This window comes from Triturus cristatus, chromosome 1_2, assembly GCF_964204655.1.
Source record: "Triturus cristatus chromosome 1_2, aTriCri1.1, whole genome shotgun sequence".
Classification (NCBI taxonomy): Eukaryota; Metazoa; Chordata; class Amphibia; order Caudata; family Salamandridae; genus Triturus; species Triturus cristatus.
In genome coordinates this window covers 744,379,154-744,402,882 of record NC_140580.1, presented here as the reverse complement: position 1 = coordinate 744,402,882, position 23,729 = coordinate 744,379,154, and the positions used below count along the sequence as shown (strand labels likewise).

At 41.0% G+C, this 23,729-nt stretch overlaps 1 protein-coding gene across 1 annotated transcript in view; it reads right to left on the bottom strand.

The window, feature by feature from the left end:
• The window catches only part of LOC146867929 (protein Wnt-4), a 193,151-nt gene that overhangs the window by 51,140 nt on the left and 118,282 nt on the right, over positions 1-23,729 (bottom strand). The window contains exon 3 of the mRNA XM_085608653.1: positions 9,884-10,015. Within this exon, the coding sequence (XP_085464779.1) occupies positions 9,884-10,015 (132 nt within the window). The remainder of the gene's footprint in view (positions 1-9,883; positions 10,016-23,729) is intronic.

The following is a 23,729-nucleotide window of genomic DNA, read 5'->3' as shown; positions in this document are numbered from 1 at the left end:
AAGAAGAAACCCCATGGTTCCTTGTGGACATAAAGTTCTGATGAATATAGCAGCGAGGAAGAATCCAAAAAGCCACAACACCACTAAGGATTCTGCCAAGAACCAATGTTTTATCCACCAACACCTTTTATTTGCACCGTCTGATGGAAGCCTACTCCCCCGTTCATGAACTTTCATGATAATATGCCTTTTTTTAGGGTACAGCAATAACAGTGAAAGAGGAAGGAAGAGAAGAAGAAGATCCTAACCACAGGTCCATTGGCTGGGGGAAAACCACATCCAAAACGAAGTAAGAGAAGGAACAACACGATGACAACAATTTAGTAGTTAATCTAATCGAATATTGACAACGTGTGAAGAACAGGTTGTTAACCTAGGGTTGGGATTTGTTCCAACCCCTAAATTTGACAGTTTCCAATTACATTGTCAACTCACAGCCTTTTTCAAGAAAGTAAGACATATAGCTCTCTTTATGAAGAATACAACTGGATCACTGGAAAGTAACAAAGGTATACATACCTCATCCGTATTTAACCCACTGGCCACAGCGATACCAGTTGGAGAACAAACCTTTAAAAAAGCAGTCCTTAAAAAAGTCTCAAATTTAAAAGAGGGAAGGACTTTCCAGAATACAACAAAAGAAGAAATTATTGTTATTAACACCACCTCAAGAGACTGTTCAATTATTATCAAACCAGCGGATATAGGAGGTGCTATTGTTGTCATGAACACAGAAGACTACAGGAGGGAATGTCTCAGGCTCCTACCATATACAACCAACTATAAAAAATATCAAAACAGATCCAACACCAGCTTAGAGCAAAGCATTTACAACCATAGTGTACAAAACTCAAACATTAGGTTGGATCACACTTAAAGAGGCTCAATTCCTTCATAAGCAAAATCACAGCATTCCTTACTTTTATATTCTTCCTACAATTCATACGCCATTATCTGACCTCTAGAGAGACCTACTGTTTCCTGTTTTGATTTGGTATGCAAACCTTTATCAATATTTTGTGACTATTATTTGTGATAAATGGTTCAAGAAATGCCCTTCTTTATAAAGGATACCAAAGAAGTTCTAAACCTATTGAAGGACTTGGCTCTTGATGGAACAACCACCACCCTTATCTACGAGATGTGAAAGCCTTATATACCAGTATCCCCCAAGAAGCCACTCTTCTGGCATTGGAGGACCTCCTTAGGATGAGAACATAGACCTTTATAACACCAATACATTTCATCATGGATGCTGCCTCAGTAGCACTAACGGAAAATGACTTCCAACTTGAAGATGTATTATACCTACAACACCAAGGTATGTTGATAGAAAGTACATTCGCACCAAGCCTGGCACACTTGTACATGCACAATTTTGAGACAGCCCACATCTACAGCAATGTAAATCCCTACAGAGGTGAGATCATGCTATGTAAAAGTTACATAGGTGACATCCTTATAACCTGGAAAGGGGCCATTCCACACAGAGAGGAATTTTTTATATGGATCAATAGGTTAGATCCTTTCTTAAAATTTACACACACAATGTCTCAAGAAGAAACTTCCTTTCTAGATCTCATTATAAACATCAAAGAGAACTCCATTACTACAAAAACTTTCCATTATAAGAAAGTTAGGAATAGCCTTCCGCAGTTCAACACCTAAGCTCTACGCCTGAATCAACCCTTTGGACATTTCATAATACTACGCAGGAACTGCAATAGACTCTGTGATTTTGAATATCGAGCTGACCTACTCTCAAAGAAGCTTCAAACAAAGAGATACTATTCATAAACTATAGAGACACACATAAACGGGCTAGGAACAATAACAGGGAAGACATGTTGGAAACAAAACAAAGGGAAAAGGTGACATGCATTATATCTTACACCCTTCTATCAAATGATGTGATAAGTATTATAATAAATAAATGCCACATTCTCAATGCTGGCAAGATGCAATTGAAAAAAAGCTGTTTGCCTTTAACAGATCTACAACTGATATGACAATAAAGCTGACTCTCCCCTTATTAACACAATTTGGAATCTCCTGAATGTGACGGGTCACTCCCCTTGTTTTGGTTGCAATGTCTGTCAACTAATGACCAAACAGACAGATATTGACCTTGGACTTCCTAAAAATGGTAACTGAAAGACAATACCAATTGTAATACTAAAAATTGCATATATCTGAATCAATGTAAGTGTTATTTACAACAATACTTTGGTATGACAGCATGCCCAATAAAAGTGAAAATCAACAAACAGAGAAGCACAATCAAGTGTCAACATACAGCAACACGATTGACAAATCATTACATGGATTATGGACACTCACCAAATGACATGAATTGGTGTTTTTTTAAATTCTTTTTTATTGCAAATAAAGCAAACATAAGAGCAATGACTTTAAACATTACACATTGTGGCATCAAGACATATGTGTACAGTAACCATCCCTTGTCCGTACCCAGGAACCCGCAGTCTCCCCCCTTCCACCTCCCATCAATTCAAGGGGCTACAGCAAAATCTGAGCACCCCTGATGTAAAACATCATGACTGGTACCTACAATTGGAGAACATATGTCACCCCAATATTAATTCCATTTCCCCCAGATTTTGGTCCATTTATTCGGACAGCCCTACTTTCAAAGACCACTCTCTCCGCCAGCATGAACCAATTCCTCTTCCAATTATTCAGGTGTGGTGCTAACTCCACTCTCTAAATACATGCTATATTGGGTTTGGCCACCATCAACCCCAGTGTCATCCAGAGCTGGTCCGTACGAGTAAGGTCAGCTACATTACAAACATTTAGGAGGCATCACTTTGCGGGTACACCCATATCGCCCCCACAGATATTATTTAAACAGGCAACCACTGATTCACAATCCTGCTGAAGCATTGGGCAACTCAAGATCATGTGAAAAACGTCTCCTCCTGGCCACATTTCTTAAGACGCATTGAGGTCTCTGCCCTGTCCATCTTCGTCATAGTAGTGCATGCATAGTAGCATCTATTTGTATTTGTATTTGTTTATGTAAAGCGCAACATTCATCCTGACGGATATCACGGCGCTGTTTAGTGGAACAAAGGTAGGTTATGACGGGGGACTTCAGCTACTTGTCTTTAAGGCTTTGGAAAAAGGTGTGATTTTAGCTGCTTCCTGAACGATATATAATTTTCGGAAAGGCGTAAGTACAGAGGAAGTTCATTCCAATGTTTGGCTGCCAGGTACGAGAAAGACCGACCACCGGCTCTGACTCTTCTTATACGCTTAGGTCTGGCTAATGCTTGGTGTCTTGATCTAAGGCATCTAGTGGGGACATAGAATTCGATTTTGTTCTGAAGGATTTTAGGTCCGACGTTGTGCAATGCCCTGTGCGCATGGCTCAACAGTTTAAACCGTGCTCTTTGGCGCATGGGTAGCCAGTGGAGTTCTTTCATGCATGCGGACGCAGAGCTGAGTTTACCTTTATTACAGACAAGCTTGGCAGCCGCATTTTGCAGCACCTGTAGGCGTGAGAAGAGGTAGTCTGCCATGCCCACATATAGGGCATTGCCGTAGTCCAATCTGCTGGTAAGCAATGCCTGTGTGACCGTCATTCTGCATTCTAGCGGGATCCAAGGAAACAGCCTTCTTAGAAGTTTTAAAATAGCAAAACCTTTTCCGCACAGGGCCCGCACATGGTCCTGCATGGATAGAGTGTTGTCGATGGTTATGCCTAAGTTTTTAACGCACTGTTTGGGCGCTGGGGCCGCTCCCAGGGATTGTGGCCACCAGGTTGGGTCCCAGATTAGATGTGCTCCACCGACTAGTAGTATCTCTGATTTCCTGCATTTAATTTGAGACAGTGCTTGGTCATCCAATTTGCCATCTCTGAGAGGCAGTTGTTTAACTTGACCTTGTCTGTCATCTATAGTAATCATCAGCTGTGTATCTATGTAGGATTATCAGTTCCACCAGGCAGAACCGTGATCTTTTGACCACCTCCCTAGGGGACGCAAATGCATCGGGCAAATCATCGTCCTCCAACCCCTCAAGATATCGCTCCCACTGCTCCCGCAAAGGAGTCAAGGTATCCAGGGAGTTATTAAGGAGATTGCCTTCCTGTGCATGTGCTCATCCTAATAATCTATCTTCGATGGGGGATGATGACATGAGCTGGTGTTTGGACAAAATAGCAAGTAAAAAATATTGGAAGACACAAATATCAGAAATTAAATATTGTGGCACAAATATCGTGATGCACAAATATCGCTGACAGGAATATCACTTTTTGAGGTAAGAAATCGCGTTTTAAATAATAATGATGTTTTTTAATATCATGTTCACTAATATAGTAATTACAAATATCATTTTAATATTTTAATGTGCTTCATTGTATGTGTTTCTATTGTTGATAGAAATGTTATTAATTGTTTTTAAACTATAGCTTGCAATTTTAAGTGATTTACAATCTTTTATTCAATTTTTAATAATTTATAGTGATGTAGCGGGTTGTTGGGGTTGTAGGGAGATTTTTATGATGTAAATTATATAATACTGATTTCCATTAGCTATGTTATTTGTGGGGTGCTGGATTTGTAAGGCTATAGGGAAAAAATGTAATTAAGTAATAATTTACAATTATTAGCTGTTAATTAATTATATAAGTGATTTTTAATTATGTACTTTATGGAATACTTATTATTTTAGTTTTAGTTACAGGCTGCTAGGATATTATCTAATAGGCTGGAGGCAAATCTTATTAGCTAATAGCTATTCTGTGAGAACCGTGAACACTTGAATTCAAAGACTTACTTTTAAAATGGGCCACCTGAGATTCTGCTATGTTAGGGTGTAGCTTGCCTTTGATCAAGCTTGTTATTTGGCCAATGTTTACTTTCTGTTCAGAAGGCAGCACTCAAAGCCACACAAACCCCAGTACTTTAGGGGAGTTCCTATCTGTTGATGGATTTAGGGGGAGGTAGTGAATGTCTACTCTTTTATGGGGCTGGCTGTTTGCAATGCCAGGGAGTGGAAGGATGGATCTGGGTTTCGAGAGTTTTTTCTAAGTCGTCCTTTTAGGGTGTTGATGGTAAAATGCAATGGCACTGAAGGGGAAGAGCTGATTTATTCTTCAGCCTAATTCCTGCAGTCCCACTTTATGTGTAACCTTAGGTTGTTGTCATATATCTGTCTTTAGGTTTCTGTTTTGTACCTTAAGTGATCTAAGTTGAAAACTAACATAGTGAAGATAGTTTAACAAAACTGCTGAAAAGAACTGTGGAAAATACAGAAGTAAACTAACGAAAGATATGACTTTATTGCGCCAAAGCTCAATGTGCGGCGCCTTATGGCACAGAGATTTGGGGCTTTGTTGACACTCACTTGCTAACCATAGCTGTAAACAATTTTATTAGGAAGCTGCTTTCCGTTCCATCTAGCTCACCCCTTGCCCCAATATACCTTGATGTGGGTTTGAAAAGAATTGCTGACCAGGCTGTTTTAAAAATATTACTGTACTGTATTCGCCTCTGGTCTACACTAGAGTAAGGCTAAATAAAGATTCATTTATAGACTTACTAAAAGTCAGAGGAGCCAGGACTCTCCCTTGGGTTAATTTGTTTGTGCTTGGTTGGGGAAATTGGGGATACAAAGAAATTGGGACGAGCAAACTGCAATTTGCAAAGCAGACCTTAGCATTCTGAAGGCTCGCTATTGGTTTCATATACATGATGGCTACATATCAACTAGCTCTAATGGTTCCTTGGCCATCTTATTTTTAGATGTTAAGCCTTTTCCGGGTATTGAGCAATTTTTAGGCTTAATATCGTCTCCTCTAGGTAGGAACTTGTATATACGATTTCGCCATGGGACCCTCCCTTTAAGATTTTTCAGTCACAAATCGCGCATGGAACAAGACTCTACTATTTGCCCAGAGTGTGGCTTGAGTGATGAGACTGAAATACAAATAATGTTTTTATGTCCTCAGTATTATAATTCCTGTCGCAAATGGATTTGTTCACCGTGACATGGGAACATATAGACATTTGATAGCTTTTAGAATTTTAAAAAGTGGCACTACACCAAAAATAGTATTTGCAGTAAGTATGTTCTTACAGGCAATCTGGTACAAGAGGAGCTAAATTTTAAAGGCAGTAATTCAGTGCTTGTGCCCATTGTACAAGTATATTTTCCTTTATAAATTCTCTTTTCCAATTTTTAAAAGTTACTTAGGATTTTTATATTAATTGATATATTTTATATTGAGAGACCTTACAGGGAAACTGTAATTGACAATCCATTGCTCTTTTGCACACAATTACAAATCGCTATTTGCACTGTCTCCTGTGGGAAGCTTTTTGCACTGATTTACCTTGTTCTCCCTCTGCGGAAATGTTGTTTTAAGAGTTGCTATGATGCTGATGTGGGTGTATTTTTACTTCATGAAATGAAATCAAAGATGTGCCTGCATTGATTTTACTATAACAACACAACAGAATATTTACTATTTCATATACATTTTCTTTTTAAAATTGGTTGAAGTTTTGTATATTTAATGTATATGTTTTATTCTCTCTGTGTTTTTTGTTTGTGCACCCTTTGATGGGTAATCAAAACGAATAAAGTATTATTAATGTTATAATTTTTATATGACTTCAAACATAGGAGCGTCGGATATGGAGAAAAGTTTGTTTTTCTCACTTAACGGAAGTACAGTTAAAGACGATAGAAAAGAATGGTGGAGACAGCTGCACATAGTGTATTAGGGTGTATTTTGTCACATAAGAATTGGAATGCAATCTGTGTTTTTTCACATCAGTAACAAACTAGCTCTCTAAGTAGTTGTTATAAACAATACCCCAACTGATTTTCAAATTAGGTTAATTTGTAACCAGCATTCTGCCCCATTACTCACATATGCTCATTGTAGCCCTTCTATTACTAGCCTTTAATTATTTGCTTAGTATTTCCCAATTATCTAACACCAATTGGCTTGACATGTCTAAAACCCTTATAGGTAGTACAGTTTATATAAAATAAAGGTAGAGTAGAAAATTAAAAACGAAAAAAACAAAACTTAAACTATTCTTAAACTATTCTTAAAAGGGCCATCCAGCTAATCATGTTACATTACATCTCAAAGCCCAGCTGACATCATCAAACATAGCTTTCACTGAAACCCTGCCCCGACTAAGTTTCAGAAGGCTGAAACGTCATCGACACACAAAAAGATGTTTTTAAACATGACTTTTAAAATAGAGTCCAATGCACTTTCCTTACAATGAACTTTACTAATGATGCTGCTCTCTGCAGTTTCTAATTTGTGTATGTTGTCTACTGCTGATCTTTACTTTGATCACACTTTGAAGGTGTTACTTGCAATCTTTAGCACCGTGTGTTCACACTTCACTGAGCACAAATAGTTCTTATGTTGATTTGTTCTATGTCTGACTGCATCTCATACTTTAACTATACGCAAAGAAATTTCCCCTTGGTTATTTCTTTCTACATGGCTGTCATTGTATGTCTTATGTTTTCTAATTTAATGTACATCGTAACATATAAGTATATCACAATGATTACTTTTATCTTTGGTTAAATGATATCAGGTTGATCAGTTGCTTCAGATATCATCAACCAAATCAACATCCTTGAATGCTTACTGCTGAAGATTTTTAGAAACAAAGTACTTTTTCTGTCTGTTTCTTTCCTCTTCCCGCTGTTTCCCTCCTCCCGTCATTTTACCCCTCCTGCCCCTCAGCGCCCCGTCCTCTGGACCTACTTAATGGAGGCCGCAGTGCAACCCGATTGAGCAGGTCCTCATGCCAGTTCCCCCTGCAATAGTTCTCCTGTGCAGCTTGCCCACAGTTCGTTACCCTCTGCTGCCTGTTCACCTGCTTCTCTCTGTTTGTGCCTCCTCTGCTTGTTTCTTTCTCTGTTTGCCTTTTCTACTTGTTTTGTCTGTCCTGTTTTACCTTTTCTTCTGGTTTTTCAGCCCCCTGTTTTGCCTTTTCTGCTTGTTCATTTTTTAACCCACTATGTTTGACTTTTTCTGTTCGTTTCTTCCCTCTCCCTTCCTTTTTCTCACAACCTGGCTTTTCGACGGAGACCTCGCACCCCAGTGCCCTGATAGCCTCAGGGGTGATAATCTACCACTCTACAAATGCTGATTGGTTGACTGATTGATTGATCATATTATGTAAAATGCAGACCCTGTGCAAAACACACTCACTGCCTCTCATGGTGAAGGGTCCACATCAGTAGTACATAATGGAAAGTAATGCCCCGGTAATATTGAATGCATGGGGGTTGTTCAAGAGATCTCCTGCTCTGAATAGATTTTTCCAAGCACATCTGTGAACCTACTCATCTAAAGAGTTTTATATAGCGCTGGCAAGACCCGGGAGTATCAGAGCGCTTTACAGACATGATCGAAACAGTGTTAAGGAAACATGATTTGCGAAATCACTTGTTAAGCGTTGGGTTCCGGAGTGGAGCAAGCCTACATACTCCAGGCTGACACACCACAACCTAGGCAAGTTTGAAAAATGCATTTTAATAATGCTCGATTACATTAAATATTCAACACGCAAGATTGTTGAATACATAATGAGATTTGATAATGCCTAATTTATTTATTTAAAAATACAATGTACATGATCTTGTTACTTTTGGGCATTTTGCTAGGCCTTACATGCTACGCTCTCTGAAAGATTCTGCTCACCTCAAGGTGCTGCACTCGAGGCATTACATATAAAGCCCTTGATTTGAAAGTCAGAAATATGGGCCTGTCTGTAGGACTGCTTACATGTTTGGAGGACATCTCCAACGTTCATGGCATTCAGAAAGAGTCCCTGGAGTACTCATGGTAATATATGCTAGTCGTAGAATTGCTTACATGTGTAAAATATTTGCCTGCAGAATTTCAAAGTCGAAAAAATGCATGTTTAAATGTAATAAACTTTTTCATAATTATCTTTATTTTGTTTCCTCGCCTATAAAATATCTTATCCTTAGGTAAACCCTTTCTCCTACACCCACATTTATTATGAGGGGCGCCTCTATCCTCTAAAACACGCTTACTCTGTTTCTTATTAGGGCAATACTTGCAAGAGGTACGAGAACACCCATAAACCTAAAACTGTGTGGATTGTAATCTACATTTGCAGGTAGACAGAGGTCTATTGTGACCTCACAATAGTACCCAAAAATCCTCTAACTGGGTTTGATTTCCAAAAACCAAAGATGCTTCACCACGGTTACAACAAAAACACAAGTAGTGAAAATAAATGCAACGGAATAACAGGTTCTTAACAAAGAAATGAACATTATGGCATGTCAAGTCAAACAACGTATGTTAAACTGCAAACGAAAAAAGGAAAAATAATTATAAAATGACCACAAAGAAAGTGAAAAATTTACCAGTGAAGGCTGCAAAACATTCTGATACACCATGCATTTTTTTGGATACATTGTTCTATCCATTTTAACTTAGCACATAAAGTACTTTCTTGTTGGTAATAACCCTGTAAGGGACCCACAGATATTTTGTAGCTCCATATCAATCAACAGGGGGATGTTTACTACCTCAAGAATTCGAGCGACGTCATAGACAGCCTTTGCCTTGCTCTTATTGTCCATGATGTCACTTTGACCCCCTGCTTGAAAAACATCCACCTTATTAACAGCCGCCTATTAACAATCCTCTATATTTCGAACACCATACTTAATAAATGCCCTTTCTGACTCTGAGATTTACCTCATGACCAGACAGTACCGATTGTTCAAGTGCAGTATAGCAAATGCCGGTCCACAGTCTGCAATGTTGGTCTCCTATAAGCCTCATTCACTTTCCAAATACTGCTGTGTTTAAACTCACAGTTGTACTTACCCTGTGGACTGACGCCATGAACTGTCCTGTCACATCCACACTTATCCAGCTCGCCACTGCTGCAGGCACGAGTCACAGCAAAGGCGACACCAGCGGAAGAGATGGCGTACACAAAACCAGCCTCCCGGGTGCCTGAAATGACAGGAAATAGAGTTTGTGTCATTCGCTATCTCTATGGTTTGTTACTCAGATCTACTATATACCCAGCTTGTTGGCACCGTCTTCCCATTGGAGAGCCACTGCTCTGTGTTGAATCATGAAACAAAGGTTACGTTATTACAGTAAAGAAAATCCACAAGAAATGCGGAATACAGAGAGCCTCCATTCTGGGGTTTAAGGGCAAGATGTACTAAAATTATGAACAGCAATTTCCTGATTTTGATTATCTCGTAACCACTATTTCTAATGTATGTAACTTAAAAAAAAAATTAGCAATCCTTAGTGGATCGCAAATTGACCTTCCTCATGAATATTAACAAGATAGGTAGCAATTTGCTACCAATTAAGAATGACAGCCATCCCAGGGATTGTGTCCTGCTGGGTTCAGTAGACCACCATGACTTTGATTGATTTTTAATAAAACCATCTTTTTTTTTAATGGGCCTAAAAAACGGGATTTATTAAAAACAAGAAAATGAAACGTTTACATTTTATTTCTTAAGAGTAGACAATGGTCCATGGAACCACTGCCTGATCTTAACAAATATATTTTTTTACATTTTCAAAGGTGAAGAGGTCTTACATGGACCTGTTCCCATTTACGAATGGGCTACCACCACTTTTGAATTTGTGGCAAAGTATTAATTTTTTTCGACCTGATTGTGGTTGCAAAACATTAATACATACTACAGCAAATTGGTATATGGAAGGTTTGCCCTCAAATCACCCCTTCCAAATACCGAATTGCTATTGCAAATTGTGAGTAGGTAACAAGTTTTCTAGCATTGCAAGGTCAAAACACCTTTGTACATTTGGCCCTTAGTTACATTCATGCAGAGAAATCCCTGCAAATATTATATGGGGTAAAATACTGCTACTGTACATAATAAGGATATTTTCAAGGAGAAAGTCTGCGGTCAGAGTTCTATTTTAAAGAGACATGACAGTGAAAAGTCTTGTAATGCTCTTTTTTCACATATGGGGTATACTTTGGTTAGATTTACTTACAAAATAGAGCAACACAGCAAAGCAACCAAAGTTGCTGTGCTGTGTTGGACTAAAGCAAAAAGCAGCAAAGGCCATATACACTAAGTATGATCTGCTGCTGTTGTCTTCTCATGCGGTACATTGAGAAAGTGGTCTCAGTACACGTTTATTTAACCAGAAAAAACAATAGCTAAACAAATTTAGGAAAACATAAACAGAGACAGTCAATCGATACGGTGCACTGTTATTTAATCACAATGAACCCGTAAAATATAGTTTACATATACATTACATTACTTATTAGAATATCGTTTGTGCCCCAACAAGTGAGGGGGAAGGGATTGGGAAGGAGGAAGGATAATGGTGAGTTATTGTGCAGGATAGATGGGTATTGGGAAAAGGGTAGAGTGCTGGTCTCGTGATCCTCTTCAAAATAGAGCCGAAAGGAAGCTAACAATAATTATTTCCTTCTGGCCACTGACTAAATGGCTGAATGGTTTGTCACAGGCTAGGGAGCCTTTCACCTCAAGGTCATCAGTTCAAATCAAGCACAAACCGGTAGTTTTCAAAAGCTCCAGCCATCTGATGCCAATTTCGTGTCTCGTGACGCGAGGGAGTGATATGAATCGCTTTCCGAGGTGGGAACCGTGCAGTGTTTGAGCACGAACTACCGGCACCTTATGGGAATTTCACCGGGTGTAGGGCAGACTTCTGTCAAACATTATTTGAAAACATTGATCAAGAAGTAACGGCAAATAAAACAAGCATTGACCGCGTGGCCGTGAAAGTGACACGGCCGCGCGGCCCGCAAAAGCGAAAGTGATCGCGATCAAAGACAGATGGCGGCTGCGCGCGTGCACGCTCGAGTGAACGCAAGCGCTAGGCCACCAAAAGCCTGTGGCAGCACTTTGAAAACACACACACTAAATTTCTCGCAGAGCAGCGAATGCGTTGGCTCAGCGAGACCTAAAAACTATGACTACTATACTATAGTATACAGTCATAGTATACTACTACAGATTTACTAAGATTGTGCGCCGTTTTGCGCCACAAAAGTGATGCACATCGGCGCAAAATATTTTTTTCCCAATTTAACTTACCAGCGCTAAACTTGTTTAGCGCTGGAAATAACGTAAGTAATGCGAAGCAGGGCATAGCGCTGCTTTGTATTACTTTGCACCATGGGGACGTACCAAGGGTGGTGCAGGGGCGTTCCCATGCAACCACCCAAGGTTTCTCTTGCTAAACCTAATTTACTAAATAAAGTAGATTGGGTTTAGTGTGAGAAAACTGCGACCTTTTTAAGCAGGCGCAAGGAAGGAGAAATGCTTTCATTTCTCCTTCCTTTTCCGACTTTGCATGTATGCTGCTCTTTAAAGCACACATACAAAGTAGGAAAATGGTTAAAGTGAGTCTGTGCATAGTATTTAGTACAAAACCAATGCTATACTTACTGAGACACCCTTGCACCATGGCGCAAAGGTGTCTCCGTGGCGCACGGCAGCTGATTTCAGTGCTGGCGCAAGTTAGAGGGGAGGCCTTATTTTAGTAAATAGGGTGCTCCTCTCCTCTCTCCTTTTCACGTAGCGCAGCATTTGTGGCTGCTACAGTGCACTGTGTGAAACAAGAAAAGAAGGTAAGCCTTGCACTGATATTCTTTGGTATCTTAAAAGGTGAAGGCTCTAAAAAAAACTTGGGAACTCACAGTCACAATTGTTTTTCATATTAATAATAGTTGCAAGGAGAGAAATATGCTTGCAATGTTGTTTCCAATGCCCCACCGAATGGGTCAAATATGCTGAGCGATTTGCTAAATTGGATTGTATAAATGGGTCAAATAAATGGGTTAAGATATGGGAGCCGTTCGTGACAAGATGTAAGCACTAGTTTAGAAGTTCAAGGATTAAAGACAGAAACCAACATGGGAGGAGGACTGAAATGGTTCGGGGAACTCCCAGGACATGTTGAATGAAGTCCTGTTCAAGAGTAAGTGATCTTTGCTAGATGGGCCACGTCACAAAGTGTATATATATGAGGACTATAAAACAAAAAAAAACAAAAAAATCAGCAATATGGTTAAAGAAGAAATGAGCTCCTCTAGTAGACCATATTAAGAATTGTGTCACTCTGAATGTTGTGACTAATATTCAGTCTTCTATGGGGTTAATATATATTTACAAGCTTCAGCAGGATTTTGGTATTACAGAGTAGGAAGTATTTGTTATCCAGCTTGACTACTCCTTCTAAAACTGTCCATTCCTCCATCTTCTGTATCAGGATCCTCTTAGAGTCTCATGTTCTAATAGTTTAGCTTATTTACCACTCTTCAACCCCAAAATGTCTAAATCTCTTCTTTATAAAACATGCACAGGGAATTTTTTTAATTTCCTGTTTGCCTACTAATATCTTCAGTTATCTTGGTATTCATGTTTAGAACAAAGCATTCCAGATGTTTCAGACAGAAGATGGGTTTGAATTCCACCTCTTTATCTAAACATTGTAGTCCTACCTCCACATTCTCCACATTCACTTTTTCAACTGCTGTACTTTAGACTACATCAAAGGATTTGCTCAGATATTTGTTCCCAATATGTGGTACCTCATTCCCTAAAACTTCCACCTCCTACAAGGAAACTGCCTGAGAATATGCTTTATGAGCTGTGTCTCACAATGCTCCATTATCCTTTTAAATATTAACAGAGCACCAATTGTTGGTCCGATGCCTTTTCATAACAGATGGTACGACTGAGCCACGATAAATATGGGACGGGTGTTCGACCGAATCAAATGTTCTTACAAACAAAACTGGAAACATTTCTAAAGAAAACAAATTTCCTCTGGGATACTTTATGGGACCCATCATGAGAGTCCTTGATTTAGGTATCTTAGCACAACATGCAGGGTCATCACAACATGACTCCTAAGCTACCATCAAATATTGTGAATGATTTTTTTTCATCTCCAAAAAGTAAAATAGTACTCATCAGGTCATGCCCAGGTCTTTCACAGTGTTTGAATTTTGCAGAGCTACCGAGGATTCCCAAGTGGTTTGACTGAACCACATGCTAAGTGCTGTTGATCTGAGGTTGAGGTGTAAGGAAATGACAATGATTATATGGTTTTCAGAAAGGTGAGTTATGAGAGTTCAGGGTGGTTGGGACTGAAAGTATATGTAGGTTTAAATTCCCAAGAAATATTCTATGGCTGGATTCTGGACCCTTGGTTGTTATCAAGTCTGTATATTATTTGCTAAGTATTGCCTCATTTCCTAGAGAATGACAGATTAGGTTGGTATAGGGAAGTATTTGCACTAAAGCTTAGTTATTTAACTAATGACACAAATACTGCATAATTTGTTTTGTCTGTTGAGGTGTGAAGTCCAAGGTTTGTTGTAAGAAGTGTATGTGCCGCAAGCTCATTATACTTGCAGCTGAGGAGTAAGGAGGGCAAGATTGTTGATCTTTTGTGGAATGTGGGTACTGTTAGTGTTGTTTGGTTATGTTGTTTGAATGGTTTCTTTTTACAGTTTTTAGGTACAATATTTTGTGGTCTAAGATGGACATTAAACTTGTATTGTTCTACAGGGTGAGGTATGATAATGACCTCATGGATCTATTAACTTACTGGACAGGAAAGATATTGAAAAATAAGCTGAGATTGCATTACATCTATCTCATTTGGTGGACGTTAATTTGGTTGTGGTATGCAGAACAGATTTGGGGCAAGTAGTGATGGATTGGCAACTGTTAGCTGCTGAGGTGTTCATTTTGGGTGCAGTTCAGGAGGGGAGTGAGAACTGAGTACGGTGGTACAGAGAAGGAGTAAGATCAGTTGCTGTACTTTGGTCAGAATGATGTATTGTTGCAATATGCTAAGATAATTTACTATACAGTGATCACTGTGGCTTGCATGACATAATGTTGACTGGCAGAGGCAGCTGTAAAATTGATTGTATGTCACTATATCATGAGCAACAATATACCTACTACATCGCCTAACACTACATTGTCCGAGTAAGTATATATTTACTATTCTTAATTCCACAGCTACTTACCTTGAAAGCATAAATTTACTGTTCCTCACTCCACATCTACTTACTTTGAAAGCATATATTTACTTTTCTTCACTAAACATTACCTCAACAAGTAAGATTTGGCATGAAGGAATGGGGAATTACATGCTAGCAGGGCACATTATTCCCCCTACCCTTCCACGATTTGATCCAGGGTTAACTATCGCAACTCACAGGAGCAATCACCTGCGATTTGTGCCCACAGTGTAATCCTGTTAAGGGAGCAAACAAGAGTCATCACATGTGATTACCAGCCTCATCATAATCAGCAAAAAGAACTATTGATGGACAGAATGCAGAACAATGTCATACATTCACCCCAGTACAGAGATCTGGGCCTAAATCCATCGTTTTTTTGCTCACCATGCCATCCCAGTTTGGACCCAGCCATATGCAAATCAGTCTTGACCCTATGCCCAATGGGAACAGTCCAGCCCGAACTGCCAGGCCAGGTCCTCCCTGGACTGGAAACAAGCATCCTAGGACCGGTTTCGGGGTTTCACCCCTCTTCAGCCAGGATAGCTTGATTCCAGTGGCATGGAGAGCACGGGGCTCACGTCTGAGCATACCCGTCCCACTCGAGGTGACAAATGCAAAAAGAACTATTGATGGACAGAATGCAGAACAATGTCATACATTCACCCCAGTACAGAGATCTGGGCCTAAATCCATCGTTTTTTTGCTCACCATGCCATTCCAGTTTGGACTCAGCCATATGCAAATCAGTCTTGACCCTGTGCCCAATGGGAACAGTCCAGCCCAAACTGCCAGGCCAGGTCCTCCCTGGACTGGAAACAAGCATCCTAGGACCGGTTTCGGGGTTTCACCCCTCTTCAGCCAGGATAGCTTGATTCCAGTGGCATGGAGAGCACGAGGCTCACGCCTGAGCATACCTGTACCACTCGGGGTGACAAATGCAAAAAGAACTATTGATGGACAGAATGCAGAACAATGTCATACATTCACCCCAGTACAGAGATCTGGGCCTAAATCCATCGTTTTTTTGCTCACCATGCCATTCCAGTCTGGACCCAGCCATATGCAAATCAGTCTTGACCCTGTGCCCACTACGCCACTGGAGTCAAGCTATCCTGGCTGAAGAGGGGTGAAACCCCGAAACCGGTCCTAGGTCCAGGGAAGACATGGCTTGGCAGTTCGGGCTAGACTGTCCCCATGAGGCACAGGGTCAAGACTGATTTGCATATGGCCATGTCTGAACTGGGGTGGCGTGGTGAACAAAATAACAATGGATTAAACCCAGATATGTGACTGGGGGTGAATGTTTTGCCAATGTGCAACATTCCATCCATCATCCTGTGTGCTTTGCTGTTCGCCCTATATGGGAAGGGTATGCCCAGACGTGGGTCCCGTGCTCACTCTGCCACTGGAGTCAAGCTATCCTGGCTGGAGAGGGTGAAACCCCGAAACCGGTCCTAGGATGCTTGAATCCGGTCCAGGGAAGACATGGCTTGGCAGTTCGGGCTGGACTGTTCCCATGAGGCACAGGGTCAAGACTGATTTGCATATGGCCATGTCTGAACTGGGGTGGCGTGGTGAGCAAAATACCGATGGATTAAACCCAGATCTGTGACTGGGGGTGAATGTTTTGCCAATGTGTAACATTCCGTCCATCATCTTGTGTGTTTTGCTCATCATAATCGGGGCCTTTGCATTTGCAAAGTCACCACAACTCAGTTATTGAATTCAAGAATGCACAAAAGTGCATTAAAATTCATAATAGGCATTAAGAAGTGCAATGCCAGTAATGCAATCCCTTGCAAATGGAAAAGGGGAAGCCAGCGGGTGTCCTCACCAGTTGTGATTTGCTAAAATATGCACACATGCTTGGTAATTGATTTTTGGTTGCAAGCATGGAATGGTTATTGCCTGTGGTGAGCAGGAGTTAACTATGTGTACAGTGTAAGTATCCACAATTTGAAATCCTACATTGTGTTTGTGCAGGTTGGTGGCATCGGGAGGTGCTCACTTGGGTCCCACACACCACTTCATGCACTCCTTGATGTTGCATTCATATAATGCCACTGTTTGTGGCATTTAGACCATTTAAGGCACAGGTGTGGCACTGCCAACACATTGTGAATTCAAATGCTGGGAATGGGTCTGCTGCCAGCACGTCTTTATTCCTGCATTCACAACTCTTCACAAACAGTTGCTACGCAAACACAATCTTCAATTCAATTCAAGAGTTCGGCGGTTTGCAACTTTTTTTTAAAGACTTTTTGTTGTGCAAGGGTTTTTAGCATCTCTTGCAGAGCAAAGGGAGATGCTGGTCACAGTACAAAACACAAATTGTGCAGCATTCCTTGCACAGCAAAGGGAGATGCTGGTCACAGAGCAAAACAAAAAACTGTGTGCCATTCCTTGCACAGCAAAGGGAGATGCTGGTCACAGTGAAAAACAAAAATTGTGCTGCATTCCTTGCACAGCAAAGGGAGATGCTGGTCACAGTGCAAAACAAAAATTGTGCAGCATTCCTTGCACAGCAAAGGGAGATGCTGGTCACAGGGCAAAACAAAAAAGTGCAGCATTCCTTGCACAGCAAAGGGAGATGCTGGTTACAGTGCAAACAAAAATTGTACAGCATTTCTTGCACAGCAAAGGGGAGATGCTGGTCACAGTGCAAAACAAAAACTGTGCAGCATTCCTTGCACAGCAAAGGGAGATGCTGGTCGCAGTGCAAAACACAAATTGTGCAGCATTTCTTACACAGCAAAGGGAGATGCTGGTAACAGTGCAAACAATAATTGAACCACATTCCTTGCATAGCAAAGGTAGATGCTGGTCACAGTGCAAAACACAAATTGTGCAGCATCCCTTGCACAGCAAAGGGAGATGCTGGTCACAGTGCAAAACACAAATTGTGCAGCATCCCTTGCACAGCAAAGGGAGATGCTGTTCGCAGTGCAAAACAAAAAATTGTGCAGCATTCCTTGCACAGCAAAGGGAGATGCTAGTCACAGTTGAAAACAAATATTGTGCAGCATTCTATGCACAGCAAAGGGAGATGCTGGTCACAGCGCAAAACACAAATTGTGAGCATTACTTGCACAGCAAAGGGAGATGCTGGTCACAGTGCAAAACAAAACTTGTGCAATAGCCAACCCCCTTTGTGTCCCTGGTTGGAATAGTACATGCAGGGAATTCCAAAATATTTGCAGAAGAGAACGTGGTCACAGTATTTACATATCGCTCAATTCAGCTCTGCCTACGTTCTGAGCTGTTCACCTGGGATGTCGGGTTTGGAAATTCATCTCAAATAAGATTCCTCTTACAGAACTGTCCACTGCCGAAGGGATTCCTCTGCAGCGCTATACATGCACAGAGAGGGCCCAGTCTGCCTGCCAGTCACTCGTACCTTGTTTACACGAGATGGGTTAACCAAGCTTGTGTCATACAGTCAACCAAAAATACAGCACACCGCTCTGAGAGAGAACGTTCATTAATGTCGATAGTGTCTGTTTGCTCGTCGGGCTTTGTGCGGTTTCTGAATGAGAGCTGCATGTTTATTTTTAAAGCCAGTTGGGGTTGTACAGTCCCACATTTGTGCCAAGCAAGGAAAATCCTCCATGTTCATCACACCATCAGTGAGCTCATTATCAGGGCGCGCATTGAGTTCGCACTGTGAGGGTTTCGCGCTGGGGCCATGCAAAACCCCTACTAACCACAGACCATCAAACCGACCAATAGTGGAACAGGTCTGGTTGGCAGGAGGGGATTGCTTTGTTTACAGTCTAGGAAAAACCATGTCCTCCATTGTGCTCCTTATGAAAATGATGACTGGTTTCCAGGGATATTAGAAAAAGCTATGGGCTCCGTAGAAATGTATACAGGCTTCCAACACCACAGGCACATCTGTGTTTCTTATTTGAGTCTGGCCTAAAGACAGCTTTAGCTGACTCAGTGCTAAGCTATGGAAAGAGGCGCATGAAGGACAGGCAAGTATGCACTTGCACAGGCAGTAGGCTGAGATGGCCTTGGGTCGTCACGGGTCATTTACAACTGCATAGTCAGTAAGATACGATGCATACTGGTAAGTAGTGGGGTAAATCAAACAGCAGGCATGTTGCAAGTCGGAAGGAACTCATGCTATATTACAGGTAAGATACAGTACAGACTGCTTCTATTTGGTAGAGAATATATGCACAGGCAGAACCAAGTGAGGTAAATCTGGTGCGTGCATTGGGAAGAAAGAGATATTGTAGTAAATGCTGGGCAAGAAAAACAATTAACGAATAAAGAAAAGAGAATGAATAGTCCTAACAAGATACACTGATAATTTTAATTTGGAACACCATATGTGATAAGCAGATAGAAACAGTAACTTTTCCAAATTGAGATAAAGAGCCCTGAGAAAGCGGTTTTACACCTTGCGAAACATATGTTGGCTGTTGTCTTAAATGTCAATAACTTGTTCGATGTGATGTTAAATAAAACTATGGTCGCAACTTCTGTGAGGATAAACAGTTGTCGAACAGAATTAAAATTAAGAAGAAAAATTAATTGCATAGTACGAATTGGACATTTTTGATCACCAATATTCTGATTGCATGTGTTAGAAAGTATACATCTCATTTTCTGTTTGCATTTTAATAAATATACTGGGGGTGGCATCTAGTGTCTCACTGAGGAGCACTGGTTAGCACAAGACCACTATCTCCCTAGCATACTGCAAGTTTAGTTCAGAGATAATAGGATGTTCTTTGGCAGAACTGAATTCAGGCAGAACGTGCAGATGTTTGGGGCATGCAGTATTAAAAAAAACATGCTGGGGAGGACAGGGGTATATGGCAAGTCAGAAGCGTGTCAGGCAATCAGCAGACAAAGATGTTTCGGAAGACTAATGTGGGGATGTTCTTTGGCAGATTGCAGAGTTTTGTATGCTATACTCGAATAACCAGCAACGGCCAGTGCGCTAGAGGTGCGAGGGCGGGAAAGGGGGGGTGAATGGGCCCATGGGGTTGGGGGGATAAAATAAATAAAGAAATAAAAAAAACTTACCTGCAGCTGTCCCCTTGCGCACTTCTGCTCCCCTCACTGCTTCCGGAAGGCACAGGCTCCCAGAATGCCATGTGGTCAATCCTGAAGCTGCTCTCCCGCATGAGAGCAGCTTCAGGATTGGCCTGAGCGCCCTCGATTTGTGCTCCAGAACAGACTGAGAGTATGTGCCTGCTCTGTCCAACCCAGCAGCGTTGCTGGGCTGGAGAGACCTTTCACTGCACATGATGGTTTGGCCGGCCAAACCATCATGCGCAGTGATTGTAGTGCACTACCACTCCCCTCAGTGCCTGTCACCACCAGGCCCGCCCACCAAGACTCAGCAGGAAATGAAAAAAAAACGAGCCTTGTTTTATTTTTCCGTTCCTGACATTTTTGGGAGGGCGACGCTCCTCTGCCATAGTGGAGGAGCTGCTGATGCAAATAACATATATTTTTAGCATGCACACTCAACCCCCTAGGCATCCTCCCACTGAATAACAAATGTTCATTTTCACCCAAGTCAATGGTATGCAAAAGAATATAAAACTAAGTGAACCCACTGGGATTGGAACCTGTGACCGTGAGATCAAATACAGAATCGTGGCATGGAAGCATTAGACCACTGAGCCAATAGACCTGGCCCAAATGGCAAGTTAAAGGAAGCCTGATTGGAAAGAGAGTAGGAAGGTTTTATTCCAGAATAGAGAAGTTGAAAATATAGACTTGCAAGAATATTGACAGGTGAATATAGGCTATTGCTATATCTTTAACCCCTTCAGTGCCCGCCCCTTTCCCCGCCCTGTGCCGGCCGTTTCATTAGCGGGCGGGGTTTGTGACGAGCTGGTCTCGTCATGGGCACAGCGCAACCGCGGCCCATGACGAGACCAGCTCGTCACGGGCATTGAAGAGGTTAAGGCATAGTATGTATAGGTAAGTGTAGATTTACTATTCTTAACTCCATGTCTACTTACCTTGATGATGTATAAGTTGACAAGTTAAGCAGACATGCAGTTAAGAAAAATACATTTGTATTTACCTACATACAGTTACACTGAAGTTGTAGTGGGAGTCAAGATTCTGAAGTCAACATTGTGATGGAGCAAAATATTCAGTGACTGATAACAAGCTCGGGAGGTCGGTGACAGGTAGTGAGCCTGGGCATTCTGTAGCAGGCAGGAGGCAGGAATCTTTGCTGGCAGGCATTAAAATGGGATGTCCCGGGCAGTGAGCAAACCAGGATGTTTGGCAAACAGCCTTGATATTCCGTGGCTGGCAGCAAGTCAGAATGTTCTCTAGATGTCAGTGGGCAGACAAATTAAAAATACTTGGCAGCAGGAAATTATTTTTTCAGTGAGGCACCAGTTTGAGATATCTGTAGCAGTTAAACCAGATGTTTCACTAATATGTCATACCACTCTGTCATTATCCACACAACTATGACTGCCACCAATAAGATGGACAAACTTGCATACAATAGGGGATATGTGTACAGTAACCAGAGGCCATAAATGTGCTCCAATTCGTAGCACAGTTTAAATGACAAATGTCATTAATATTAAGTTAGTGTGAATTGCGTAGATAGCTGTTACTATTTATCTACCGGATACTTAGTGTAGGGTACCAACATCACACCATAAATCCATAAGAACATGCATACACCGCCTTTGAAAAAAGATGAAAATGGATTCTGACAGCTATAAGGCTTGTGAACAGTTCATACACAAATTTGGTAAAGTGAGATTAAAGTAAGGTAAACAGGTGTGAAAGGTCATATTAAAGTAAGCAGTGAAAACCCCCCTACTTTGTGGAGTGACAGATCTTCATTTGGGTGTGTGTATATACAATATTACATATATATATATATATATATATAATATATATATATATATATTTATATTTATATATATTTATATGTAAAAATATATATACATATAGTGCCAATGTGAACAAGGCAGGTATGCCGAAACGCGTCACAGCGAGAGAAACATCGAAATAAATGAAAGGATGAAATAGCGATGCTACTACCCCGTGTCGGTGTCTGATCTGTATAGAGTTCAGAATCGGTGTGAATATATATATATATCTCACCTCCACTCGCCTCACTCTTCCCTTCGTTGGAAAACAAACGAGCGCAGACCCAATCTTATTCGTGCAGTTTATTTAATAGCCATTCTCCGCCATTACGCGTTTCGGGCGATCCCGCCCTTGATCACATGACCCTATATATATATCTATCTATCTATTTATCTATCTATTATATATATATATATATATATATAGTATCCACAACACATCTTGACCTATAGAAACAAACAGTTTGGGGGCAGGGACTTATTTCCATCATCAGACTTTGACCCAGAGAAAGAGAAAGGCAGAAAATAGATAAAGTAGGGAAGAGAGAGAGATAGGAAACGTGACAAATAGAGAAAACAGATGAAGAAGAGCCTTAAGAATGAGTTAAAGAGCCACAACGTGTAAGATATGGAAAAACATAGCCATGAGGTGGAAACAAGACTTACCGGCCTTGATATTCAGCAGCACGTTGGCAGGCTCTCAGGAAAAACTGTGAGGCCCAGCACTTCTTTTTCTCATAAAAACAATTCTCAAATTTGGGACTGGAACTTCAGGACTTATTTTTCAACATCTAGTCCCATAGCCCACCTGAGATCGCGCTACATTACCCTTGCCTCAAGTGAACTGCAAAGATTGTTATTATCTGTTTTGCCCTGTCCTGTTCGGCTGTGATTGTGACTATTGCTCCCTTATTACGAAAGCCAAAAGGTTCTGCTGAAAGAGTCATTGGTGAGACCTTCAGTCTCACCCTAGGGTTTGCTCTCTTACTCTTCCCTCCTTTTGAAATGTGTAACTGTCATGACCGATGTGGTCCTTTTCTGGTCCTTTCTGTGCTACTGTCATTTATTTCTTGTACCCTTGTAACCCTCTGTAAAGCGCTCTGATACCCACTGTCTGGTCCGTGCTACATAAAACTCTTTAAATAAATAAAAAAAATAAAAAAATCCTACATTAACCACAGAGAAAGGGATAAACAGGGAGAAAGAATGAGAACGCTAGGAAAACAGTGACATACAGAGAAAGCTGGGGTGAAAATTTGCATGAATCAGGTAAAAAGTTAGGAGGTGAAGGGTGGCGGTGGAAAAAGGCATGGGGTGGCATCAAGTCTGGGTAATTTGGTATTCAGCAACCACACCCTTGGGCAGCACCAGCAGCAGTTTCCGAAGAAACCATTTTTTTCTGCACTTTTTTCCTTTTCAAATTAAGCATTACCCATCACTAATGTTATTTGCAAAACAGTGTGTTTGCACCTATTTTTATTTAATTGGTCTAACTGACCCCACGATAGAATGCGCTGGAAGAAGCTGAGGAATGTACCTAAAAGAACTAAGAAGATGTAAAGTAAAGAACTATGAGGCTTCAACTGAATGTACTGTAAGGGTGCACAACTAAAAAGGTGCATGTGAAAACATATGTGGAGGTGCCAGAAAAATGTACAAAGACACATTTGAAAAAACAGCGGGGAGGAGCTTAGGGAAACAGGAGCTTGTTTCCTGAAAGCCTAATCGCGCCTCTACGAGAACCATGGGCATAAGTCTAACAAGAACTACGAAAGAA